Source organism: Mesocricetus auratus, unplaced genomic scaffold (genome assembly GCF_017639785.1).
Source record: "Mesocricetus auratus isolate SY011 unplaced genomic scaffold, BCM_Maur_2.0 Super-Scaffold_100053, whole genome shotgun sequence".
Classification (NCBI taxonomy): domain Eukaryota; kingdom Metazoa; phylum Chordata; class Mammalia; order Rodentia; family Cricetidae; genus Mesocricetus; species Mesocricetus auratus.
Window position 1 is genome coordinate 3,622,816 of NW_024429230.1, and position 13,057 is coordinate 3,635,872.

Genomic DNA, 13,057 nt, shown 5'->3' on the forward strand with positions numbered 1-13,057 from the left:
AGCAGGGCAGCTGGGAGGGCACTGGAGGGTTGGACACAGGTCTTAGTTCATGTTAACAGTCTTGACCCAGAAAAAAAATACAGTGACTGTTGGTGACAGTTTCGTTGTACATCAAAAAAGCAGTGAAAATATAAATTGCCTTTATCGTCCCCCAAGGTTGTTGCATATTGTTTTTGTCCCCTCGATGGAGCGGTGACCACACGAAGAAGGCATGACTGAACACATCCCGGTTCTTGGATAAAAAAAGAGCAAATTACAGACAGCAAAAATGTAACCACCATTCTCCCCCTCGTACAATTAATGCAGGAGGGCAAAAGAGACACACAGCCAATCAGTTAAATGAATTGCTTATTTGGTACAATAAATTGTTTTTTTTGCAGAATGCAAACATATCTAATATGTAGACTTTCTCATTTCCATCCATTTCTGGGCATTAAGCAGAGACTGGGACAAGCTTCCATCAAATTAAATGTGAAACAATTACATGTTAATATCAGATCTAAGGATGCTTTTGCTGAACTTCCCAGGAGTGAGCTTACATGATAGCTACAGGAATTTAAATTTACTCTTGACAGAACAAATAACCAAATCTGTCCATATAAGAAATGTTGCTACTCAAGGCTAACGCTGCATATTTGACATTAAAGGAAGTTCACAAATAAAAAATTACCCAAAGCAATATCAGATGTTGGTCTCTGGAATGCTGTTAGCTACTCATGGGTGTATTTGTTGTGAGTGCTGCCTTTTTCTCCCTGCCCACCAGAAAACCAGAAGACAGTTAGGTGGTTCAATCATATTTTTCCTTATATAGAAACTATTGCCCAAAACATATTAAAAACAACAAAACACGAAATATTGGCCATATTAACTATCTTTTTGGCATTTTCAGGGACCCTCGATAGTTCTTTTAAGGTTAGCATAGTGTGGAGTTTCGGTATTGACCCAGGAGTCACCTGTAAATACAGACCTGCAATGCTTGTTAATATTCCCATTGTTTCCCATGCCTTTCCCTTTTACCCTTCTGGGCAATTTATATTTCAGTACAAGAGAAGCCTTTTGACCTCATTTTGATGCTACACCAGGCAAACATGTTTGTTTATCACTTATGCTCCTCTCACAGGGTAGAAGAACACATATCTTTCAAGCATCAAACACTGAACTTGGACTAGGGAGGTGTTATCTCCACACCCACCCCTTCCACATGGGAAGTCACATTATTCCCCTTTATTTTGCTTTGTAGAGGGTGGTTGCCCTCCTACTTTAAAACATAATTTGTTGTTTTGTCCTCTGAATTTTTCAGTCACCAGGAATGGGTTTAAATCTCTCAAATGGGTCAAGCCCTGTACTAAGACCTCCATGACTTGCCATACAGTGGGCTTGTCAGGCAAGGGGAACGTTATGACCGTGAAGAGCAGGCACTGGGGAGGATGGATGAGAGACCTCCAGCAGCATCTCCATTCCTGTGAGTAGGCTCACATTCCCGGCGGCATGGAGCTTTAGCATCCTAAGGACACTGTTTGGATTAACATGCAATCCCAGCCCCATTCAACTCCCAGTATATCAGTCTTTTAAGTTTAGCTTTTACCAAAATAAAAATAAAAATAAGAATCTGCTACAGCATTTGAGTCAGAGGAAGTCACAAGGCATGCTGCCAATGTCCAGGCCACCCTGATCAACAGCAGTGGCTGAAGTCAGGAAAAGAAGGAGAGAGAGTCTTCAATGGAAAACATGAAAGTAAATTTAGCTGGACTGTAACCAGATCTGGTATACAAGCTGGAAAATTAATCTCCTGTTTTTTCTATCTTAACACTTTAACTGGACGTACTGACCTGTCAATTGCAAAGAATAGAACAATGAAGGTGATTTCTTTTTTTGCTTTTTGTTTGCTGTTTCACTGTAGATAAACTATTTTGAAAGTTGTTTTTTTAATCAAATACTGTAGCAGAGAATCCCATCAAACTCAGAAATGCTATGTTTCTCATTAGCAACAGTCCCTGGTTTTCATTTTCATACTGCCATTTCGGGTTCATGCATGGTAATAGAATGTGACACATTTATGGGGAAAGAAAGTTCATATATATATATACACATATATATGTATATATGTATATGCGGAAGGTTGATAGGAGTAGGTAACTTGAATCTTTTTTTTTCCCCACAGAGGTCACCCTATCATAACGGGCAGAGTCTAAGACCCTCCCACTTCTGAAGGTTTCAGGAGGGGGAATAACATCAAGTCAGTGACCCTCAGGAACTGTTTGCAACTGTCATGGTTTGCTGTTGTTCTGGAGACCATGCACTGTTGTTAAATTTTGTATTGTTAGCATGCAGTAACAGGCTGCAACTAGTAACTGAAGCAGCAGAAACCCATTTGCTATAAGAAGATTAACTGTTAATTATAAGCAGTCACATTCCAAAGCAGCATATGCATAAAACAGAAAACATGCTATTACTCATCACTCCTTCCCAGTCATTTTACATTCACACCAAATGCAAAAGAGAAATCTCAAAAGACAAAGAGCACACACACACACACACACACACACACACACACACACACCAAGAATGGTTAACATGAGGCTCAGAGACAAGACACAGTTAAAAATGATTGAGCCCCACATATTGACAAACCTTCATGAACCACAATGTCTACAGTGAAGACGACTAGTTAAGAGTATGCCTCCTTTCCCGCTACCCCAGTCAGGTATGTTGTCACCTATGTACTTGTAGGTCCACTTTCAAAGAAGGGAAGGATGATTCTGACCTTGCATCTGATGGAGTGATCCATCAGGCCGGAGAGATTCCTTCTGGTCCATTATTATTCATGGTCAAGGTCAGCAATGAAGACCTGAAGATTTTCCTGCCACGTGGTACCCGTTCCAGAAAATGTGGGCATCCTATTCTTGGGTTCTAAACTAAAGTTATGGAGGCACCTTCACTGTGGTTTCAATGAATTACAGATTCTCAGAACCTTCTTGGTTTTCTTTTCTACAACCAATTTGGGTTAGAGGATGCACTTAACACCCCCAGGGTTGAGCTTCACAGACCTAGTTGGAACATTTCAGTATCTATTTAAAACACAAGTATCTTATCTATTCCTGATCCTAAAAACATGTCTCCTCTCTATTAGTGTGCACTGAGTTTCTTTCTTAGTAGCCATCCATGGCTCTTCCTAGTCCCCAGAGGAAAGGTTTTACATAGATTGTGAAGGCAAAGCAAAGTAGGTCTATGAGGACATCTAGTGGACGGCTGTAGGAGAGCAGCTTGTTAATGGCATGAAGCAGAACTTGCTGGTTCATCTCTCCTCAAAGAAGAGGGCCTTGTGGTCTCTAAGAAGTGAAATGTGTGAGGTACCACTTCAATTCAATGGCTGCCTCCAATCTGTGAATTTTTAGGGGCATTGAGGACAAATAGATGAGAGGTCCCAGTAGAGGATCCCGGGGGCAGTCAATAGTGGTAGCTTGCAAGCACATCATTTTCATACTGCCCTGGCCCATAGGTTCTCCACACAGCTTGGCTGCAGCTCCCCAAAGGGACTAGACAAAAGTGTGTCTTTTCAGGTGCAGAGCTGCAGCTACTTTTCACTTTATCTCAGAGCTCTTGGGACAACTTTATGTTCTATGAATTGCCCCCAACTTAACTCTGGGAAAGAAGAAATATAAGTCCCCAGGGACTTTGCTTTCTCTTTGGCCCACAAAATGTTCTTGTTCTTGGACCAGTACCAATGATTTGAAGAGGTCACGTCAGTGCCAAGAATCTGATTTTGGGTCTCATCTTCCTCTAAAAAAATATGTTTGAACAGTTTCATCACTTCAGAAGAAAGCTTTTATGTGTTTTTCTTCACAATAATAAAATGGATATTCATCCAATATTTCCATTATGACTTCCTAGTAGTATTTAGAGAGACAAAATAGAAGTACTTCTCTAATGGACATCATCAAAGCTATCTGTTTACTCTTTGTTTAAAATGGAAAGCTTTCTTAGACACACATTTGCACAGTTTTTCCTCTATTCTCAAAGGTCGTGATGGTGAGACATTAAACCTGCTGTAGATGTAGCACCGCTCACTTCTCTTTCCTTGGGACATACTTGATAGGATCGGGTGCCAGGCCTCAGGTCCTGTGCTGGTTGGCCCTTCTGAGCCAAGTCTGGAATGGAAGGAAGGGTTGCAGCCCATTCAGTCTGCAGCACCATCTGCCTCCAGCATCAGAAACCAAATGGCCAGCCAGGTTGCAATTGCAGAATCTTAATTTTGGGGGTGAATTGGAAGGGAGAGGGAAAGCAACATTGCCCAAGAGGCCCAGGTTCCAGCTGTTGGTGGGAAGATAATTCAGGTTTTCAAAGGAGCAAATGTAAGAGGAGACTAGTGCGAAAGGAAAAACAATGCCATTAAATTAAGGCACACTTCTCAGATCATAGTCTTACTTTTCAAATCAGCCCTAGGAAGGGAACCATTGTTTCTTAGCCTGATTTTACAGCTATACTTCACGGGCTTGGTAGCAACTAGAATTATAATTAAACCCTCTGCAGAAGAAAAACCCACCAAAGTTTTTGTTTGAGGTATATTGTTGGATGTAATGCTAGGAAACACAAGTTCTTCCACATCCTATAAATAAGAAATGATGTCTTCACTTAACACAGTTGCTCCTGTTACCTTCTGGAGAAGAAGCATGATCTTACATGTGGCTTTCTGTGATCGGGAAGGAGAGAAGGACAAAGATGAAAATCAGCAACCAGGAGCACACACCCAGCTGGTTGGCCTGGCTCACACCAGTCACTCTGCAGCTGGGCAAGGTGGGAGACTTTGCCACTGGGGCTGCTTGTTGACTGGCACTGTGTAGCCCTCTAGTTCTCAGAGCGCTAGAGTATGACAGTTTGGGGGTGTAGAAGTGGCGCTCTCACATACATTGCACAGAGCCCATTTGAGCAGAACTGTGAGTTGCACTGAAGAAGAGCATTGTTTCATTTTGGCATTACACAGATCATCAGAAGATTTCCACACAATGGAGACTACCAGAACTCAAGTGGTCAACTTGCGTCTTCTTCTGCAAGGGAATATGAGAGGTCCAGGTGCTGAAACATCTCCACATTCCAGGGCCAATGAACTCAATGAGTTGTAGACTGGGTCTCCTTTCTGTTTCCATAGTGTCTTATATCTGTAAGCCCAGACCCAATGCTGATGGCTAGTGCCCATGAAAGAACTCTAGCTGTATGTCACACTTGGAAATACTGGTCTTAAAAACTACATTTGGGTGGATAAAGGGGATACTATGCCTTGAATAAGTTAGAGAAGTCTAGAGATTTATATTGACTTGTTGAGACTCCTACATGGCTCATTCATGAAAAGGAATATTTTCCCTCAGTTAACCAACATTTTGTTTTCCTGAGATAAGCACATGGATCCTCCAGAATGCTTAATATTCCCAGAACTGTGGAGGAACTACTGGGTGTTGACTAAAAGAGAAGTTGCACATAAAAGCAAAGAAACTTCATTCACAGACTGTAGGAAATAATTACCACTTGTCTCCAGGAAGACAGATACTTACAGTCCCAAAGGAGTACTCAATAAAATCTCCAGCAAGCACCTTCTTGTACAGAGAGGCATATATAATATGATCAATGCATTCCTCTCTCTGTGGAATCTCTCTATGATTATATATAAAAATACACAGTTTTACATATAAACTACTAGTGCATATCATATATATCACAACTAAAGAATATATATGTAGCCTATGATTTTTCCTTCAAGAGAGGAATTCAAGCTCCGTAGCAGGGGAAAACAAGTATAGTTTATCAAAGGCAAGCATGACCATGACCCCCGATGGACAAAGCATCTAAAGCTAGAGTGGTAATTACTCCAGCCTAATCTGTGTCCCTTAAAAGTCCTGAGGCAAGGCCTTCAAGAGAAACACACTATTGTCAAGGTCTTATTTTCGAATGAAAAAATAAGACCATGTCCAGAGCTTGCTGGAGGTTGAGGGATGGGTGGATGCTGGAGAGTGGGGCTGGGCACTCTCCAGCTCCTGGCTACTCTACAAGGACTGTGTTGGGGCATGAGCGAGTTGGGGCATGATGTCACTGCTACATGCAACATGAATACCAAAAGTAAAATTAAACTGAAACTGTACAGAAAAAATGTATCTCATCTAGAGAAAGACCAGAACTAGACTCTGGGCTGCTGGGAACCCATTTTACTCACAATAGATCACTACCAGGGTGCAGTTAAAATAGAGTAGGGGCCGTATTCCAAGGCAGCAAAGAGGAAACAAGATAAATCAAAGATATGTCAATGATTAGAAATTAAAGAAAATTCCTCACACACATCAATCTAGACATGACTTGTCCCTTAGGAGACTATCCTTGGCAACTTTTCAGAGGCTGGGAGAGAAAGTGTAAATCATTAGACCAGGTTTGTGACACAGAAAAAGAAAATGAGTAAATGGTAGTCTGAGAGCTTGCTCCTTGGCTAGACATCTGAATTGGACTTGCTTCCTGGATGGATGGAGCGCTACGAAGAGATGGAAAGAAATGCAGAAGTTAAACTATACTACCACCATGGGATCTCCACAAATGGAATGTCCATACTCCATACTTCTCTGATAGAGGGCATGAAACATTGAAGGTTACTGAGTGAAAGGGAATGAAGAAGGTAGGGAGGGATTGGAAAGGGGAAATTGGGTAGGGACAGAAAGACTAAGAAATATGTACAAAGTCAGGGGATTGCCATTAGCTCTGTTCTCATGTAGTTGTATCATTTCACAGTGAACTATCAATTGCTGCACTAACAGGTTTGGATAAATAATAGGGTAGATCAACTGTCCTTTCCAATTTTGAACACCAAGAAGTGCTTGGCCAGTGGCTTAGCACTGCCTTCCCCCTACCCATATGCTATTAACAATGCTAAGTAATTCTCATGAAAGTTTCTTCACAGTCAAACATACCTTCTCCAATTCCTTTAATACTTGACCTTCATGAGAAGGTTTGTATTCAATTATTCATTTTTATTCTAATCCTCCCATACATATTTGCATCTTGCCCTCTAGGCTATGGCCTTTTAATTGGGAATAACAACATTTGGACAATTCTGATTATTATAAAATATTAACCACATAGCCCATGGCCTTGTCACACTTAAAAGTAGCTTGGCAGAGACAATCCTTTTGCAGCAATTGTGTTTTACATGATAGGAGATTATACATTTCACTAGCTTAGCTTGCTATAATGGAAATGAAAAGAATAAAGTTATTGTAAATAATAGTGTGCTTTTCATAACAAGTTGGAGTTAAAATTCACTGTTGTTTGCTTGCTTGGAACAAAGATGGAAAAAAATCTGTATTTGTAAGGACTTTAAATGGAGTACACCATAATGGACTATGGTGTCCTATGAGAGACATTCTAATTTCAGAGTCAATCAGAGATGGTCTCTCATCTTGCCTTTTCCATTCTGTCTTCCAGAGAATCTTCTATTCAGATGCAACGGACATCTTTTCAGTTGAGGCCTGATGATGTCATCTTCTTCCCTGAAATCACTTGGTGGTAGCTTTTGGTCACAGAACTAAAATCCAGCTTCTCAGCATCATCTATGTCTTCTTGTGTGATCTCACTCTGTACCTCTCCCAATGCCACAGACCATAGCAGCCTTCCACCCATCCTCTAAGTTAAGTAGTAGCTTTCCTATAAGAACTCTCCCATCCTCAGATTTTCTTCTCTCTTTTCTCAGCATGTAGGTCTCTATAAATTCATATATTTATAACATGGGTTTGTCTTAACATGACATGAGTTTGTCTCTATTATCTAGATGGAAAGTTTGGAAGGAATCTCATTCATCATTCCATCATTAGCATCAAGAAGAGACCGTGCATGAACATTGCCACTTTACTAAGAAGCCCAATGGATGAGCTTTCTTAGGAAAAACACCCTTATATGGGTCATTGGCCTCAACATTCTCCTACCCATTCACCCGATCTCCACTATGAGACTTTCCTTACGGAGTGCACCGTCTTGTTCTGGTGCTCTCTCTTGTCTACCTCAGGATGGTCTGTTCCCTGTTCCTTCTAATGGAAAGGACTCTGAATGTCCCTGCTGTGTTTCTAAGTTCCTGAGGCACCTGATGAGAAGGAGGAGTGAGTGAGGTCTAGAGCCTGGGGGTTGACTAAATGGTGACCTTTCTTCTTCATCTCCAACCCATTCAGATGCTCTTCCTTATGGGTTGAGAGAATCATAATCCTTCTGGGTATGGTGACAGAGTTTGGGAATGTAAACCATGGATGCTAAAAAGCTGGTTTAAGCTAGTGTGTAGAAATGAGTCTAAAAGGACTTCTACAGAAATGTCTCTAGACCAAGTATTGTCCACTGGTGTTTCCCAAAAGACCAACTTATTAATGTTTGGGCAGTACCATCTTATGTCTTACTGTTTAACATGTCCCCTTCATGCAGCACAGTGACAAAGACCCTTGAGTGGCATACCCCAGGAATGGTGGCCTTTTGACTGGTTTCTGTTTGCAAAAATATATTTTATGAGGGTGATACTTCACAACTATCTTTCATTTCATTTAACCCAAGAGTTTATCCTTCCCCCTGTAAGAAAGATCAGGACACTTAGACCACAGCAACCATATAGGCCTCTGGGGACTTCAGTCTATGAATGCTGGTTGTATGATCATCAGCAACTTCATCTTTTCACTAAATAAGGAAGGGTCATTGTTCTTTATATGGACTTACTATACCCCTGCTAATTATATAGGGTTATAGTGAAGATCTAAGCAAACATCATGAGGGGCTTTTAGAGCCTCAAGTCACCATCAAAGGGAAGGTAGCATTGCATTAATTTTTCTCTGGGGTTCAGAACCATCTCTGCTTGGCTGTGTGATCTAATTGCTGCAAAAGGTTGGGCCTCTGCAAAGCAAAGACCGCTTCACAACATGGTGTCAGAGGAGCTTATAAGCCAGTGTTCCTGAGTCACCGCTGAAGGTCCATGGGAAAGCTAGGGTAGAAGATAACTGAGACAGACAGACTATCCTGGAAGCTTCTGAGCCCAGTGCAGGTCAGCCCATAAAGCAATGTGCTAGGGGATGGTCTTTAGACATGGGTGACTGGTAGCCTTGTTGGGAGCAGTGGTTTTGTTCTGGGGTGATCTAAGTCTGAGCCTACAAGAATTCCAATTGAAAGGCAGTCTATTCCTTTTATTTTGAGACTGGGTTCTAAGACTTGTTTCCCATGTAGGACTGACTATGTATAGTCTTTTTACTTGGGCACCCCCCTATCTACTAGAAATCAAAATATAAAAAACATTCTGTCTCCTAAAGCTGTCCATTTTTTTTCCATGACGTTTAACTTTGTGGGTCAGAGATATCTACTTCTAGAAAAGTGGACCGTAGGTACTAGCTTTCCACCTGGGCAATGACTGTGATTTTTCTCATCTTCTGCTCTAAGCAAAGACCAGTATTTGTTTCATGTTTTTTTAAATGGTTGGGTGAAAAATCTAAACATATTCAAGAGAACACTTTTTAATGTTCCTCTAATAGGAAAGGGATAAGGGAAAGGAATTTGGGGAAGAAATCTGGGGCCGAGGAAGGAGAACAGGAGGGAGGGGAGAAAGAAACACTACTTACGCCGCCTGCAGCCACATTTTTTAATTCTTTTGGGATCTGTGACGTCATCATGACAGGCTTTGCAGTAAAAAAATGCCCTGGAGAAAGAGAATGGAAAAACTGACACATCTCATAATCCACCCAAGTAAAATGAGTACCACGTTTCCCCCAAGGTGGTGCCAAATTAATGAAACATGCCAGCCCTAATTTCCTTTCATCTTTTGAAAAGTTTAGACATTTGCAGACGGAAATGTTTGTTGTAAGACCATTCATTTCAAACCCAGGATTCTGTAATTGGAGTTGGTGCTTCTTTTTATAAACTTTTATTTGCAAAGGAACAGGGAGAAAGGTCTTGCCTGTGTGACACACAAGGCCTGTGACTGTCACTTCTGAGAACATCACTGAGTACTAGTCCTTGGAACACATAGGCAATAGCCCTGAATCTTTGGAGTGTGCTTAAAAACAATTCTGAAATTCCCACAATCTACTCGAATATATATTAAAGGGGCACAAGGATGATGGCCCTGAGTCAAAACTAAATATTACCTTTGTCACTTTGAAAGCACTTTTCCTCATTAGCTAAAGAGAGGACTGAGAGTCACTGGAAAGAGGAGGGACTACAGAAACAAGGTGTCCAGTGGTTCCAGCCAAACTTTCCTGGCATTCTAGTCCATTTCACCCCAAAGCTGACTAGATCCATTCCTGCTCCAAGCACATATAATGAATAAAAGTTTTGTTCTCTCTAAGGAGTAAGACTTGGTTGAATACTGGAATGGGATGAGGAGGGAAATGTGGGTAGAATGAGCTCCAAGAAGGAGCAATCAACAACAATAACAAATTCCTCTAATTTGACTTAAGTGTCACTCTGGGGCTCCAAGGTGAACCGGCTTGCCAAAGCTACTTTTGATGAGAATAACCAAGATGATTTGAGAGCTACTTAACATCAATATCCAGAGGAATAACATGGGACCTGGGTAGGTGGACTGTTCCCTTCCAACTTGAAATGGTGCGAAAGCATGGTCATACAATCGCTTAGCTATGAACTTTCAGCACAGGAGTCACTAAATGACAGGAGATTCTCAACTGTTGGTAAATATATCATATAGGCTTTGTGTTAGATGGTTCTGCCAAACTGTAAGTTAATGCTAAATGCTTAAAGGTATGATGTTCAGTAGGTTATATGCATTTTTAGCCTAAGTTCTTTTCAAATTATGATGGTTTATTGGTATGTAACCCCATCATAAGTAGAGAAGCATCTGTACTAGGGAGGTAATAAAATTTGCTGGAATAACCTTCCAACCCTCTGGATCCATGAACTAACAAAATCCTGGGCTTAATGCCTTTACCACTCCCAATATGAAGTTGAGTGCCAGGAATAAATAGGGTCATTTCTTGATGGAGGCTAAAGAAATAAACACAATTCCTAGGTTCTTTTATGTTTTCCACAGAGTTTACATTTCTACATCAAGTCCAATGTTCTTTCAATTCAAGGGGCTCCTTCACGATTTCTTTACATGTCAGATGTCATCCTCTTTTCAAAAAGAGAAAAAGCAGCTGCTTGCTCTGCATGGCACTGTGGGTAGGAAATCAATAGATGGTGGTCTGCCTTGAAACAAGAAGGACAAGAAGAGGCATCCACCTACTTGGGGCAAGGAAGTTCCCATCCACTTCCTCTGGCCATTTTAGTCCCCCTTAGATGCTCTCATGGATAATAAAAACATGGCAGTAATAACAGCCAACAAACTATAGGCCCAGTACTGCTCTATGAATTTAAAAAGCATTAACATTTGATCTTCACACGACCCCATTTGAAGGAAGCTTGATTATAGATAAGGAAACTGAGGCAGGGAGAGATTAAGTGACCTGTTCAAGGTCACACTGATAGGTGACAGAACCTGGATTCAAGACCAGGAGCCAAAAGTCTTAAATATGCTTCTCTAAAGAGATGCAGATATGAGCTATAATAATATAAGGCTAAGTATAAATATAATATAAAATATAAATATTTAACTGACAAAAGATATATATATATATATATACATATATATATATTTGTGATATACAATGTGATGTTTTGAAATGTGTATATGTGCTAGAATGATGAAACCAAGCAAACCAACACATATTCTTTCATCTATTTATTTTGAATGTGGAGTGAGAACATTTGAAACCTATCCTAAAAGAAAAATTGCTAAAAGAGATTTTCATGGATACAACACACTGTATGGGCCAGGGGATGGCACAGCATGTAACAGCACCCGCTGCCGAACCTGACAGCTTGAGTTTGATCCCTGGGTCCCATGAGGTAGAAGGAGAAAAGCTGTTCTCTCACCTTCCTTCAAGGTGAATAAATTCTTACATTTATTCAACACAAATAAATAAGTAACCTATTTTAAACCAACTATGGTCAGGGAATTTTGCAATGATCTCTTAATTTATTCTCTTGTTTAAATTAATATTTTACATGCCTTGGCCCTCACTCCCCAGATCCTTGCCCCAGCTTCTAGTGACCACCATTCTGCCCTGTACCTCCACAGGCTCGGCTTTCTAAGGCTTCACATGTAGTGAGTTGTGCAGTGTTTGTCCTTCTGTGCCCGATACCTTTCACCTACGCAAATGGGTGCCAGAGTCAGACAGATGTGGTTAATGAGGGCGGTGAGCCAGAGTCAGACAGATGTGGTTAATGAGGGTGGTGAGCCAAGGGCTAAGGTATTTCACGGTCACATGAAGACGTGTGCTCCAGATGAAGGAGGCAGACTCTTTAGACCACAAATTAATGTTTGCTAAGTGACAGTTCTTTGGGAGCTACTCCACCCAGATAGGCCCCCATCACACTCGTCGTTACAACTATGCCTTTGGCCCTGCAAACTCAGTGGTCCTGGGAACAAAACCCCCATTGGTCTCAGTTTAAATCCCTGGCTGTGGATTCCATGGGGCCTCTCCCCAGTCTGGGTGTCTTCCTACTCTCCTGATGCTTGTCTTCTCGCTCCAAAGCACCTACCGTCCCCTTCTTTCCCAGCTCCCACATCCACAGAAAGACCTCCTCCGCATCCTGCGAGGCTGCTCTTAGGGTCTCCTTGTCCTCTGTTGCTCTGTGTAACTGGCTAAAGGCAAGAGTCATAAGGCAACTGGAGGTGGGGAAGGATGATTTGCTCTCTGGCGGGTCGTGGGATGACAAGAGAAACATTTCCCTACTGGAGGGCAAAGCCCCCACTGAGCAGTCTTCGCCCCTGTGCCAGGCCTCTCCTCCTCCAAGCTTCCACCTTCTTCCCCGGGGGTCCCTGCAGTTTCAGGCTGAAAGCGGCCCTCACCTGTAGCTGCCTATAGGAGATTTTGCCACCTTTCACTAATTTTAACCATCTTACTGTCCACCCATTTGTATGAAACCCCCTCTATAAAATTTAGCTTTTATTTCCCACTTAAGTGGATCATTTGTTCCCTGCCAGGAACCCCTATTAATGTGG

At 41.5% G+C, this 13,057-nt stretch overlaps 1 protein-coding gene across 32 annotated transcripts in view; it reads right to left on the reverse strand.

The window, feature by feature from the left end:
• The window catches only part of Kcnma1 (potassium calcium-activated channel subfamily M alpha 1), a 688,790-nt gene that overhangs the window by 113,682 nt on the left and 562,051 nt on the right, over positions 1 to 13,057 (reverse strand). For 24 of the 32 annotated variants that reach the window (XM_005083504.4, XM_005083494.4, XM_013123140.3 and 21 more), the window contains one exon: positions 9,615 to 9,691. In XM_005083504.4, coding sequence (XP_005083561.1) covers positions 9,615 to 9,691 — 77 coding nt within the window. Of the gene's footprint in view, positions 1 to 6,202; positions 6,212 to 9,614; positions 9,692 to 13,057 lie in introns of all 32 variants that reach the window. The other 8 variants (XM_040735926.1, XM_040735925.1, XM_040735921.1 and 5 more) reach the window with 1 other exon arrangement.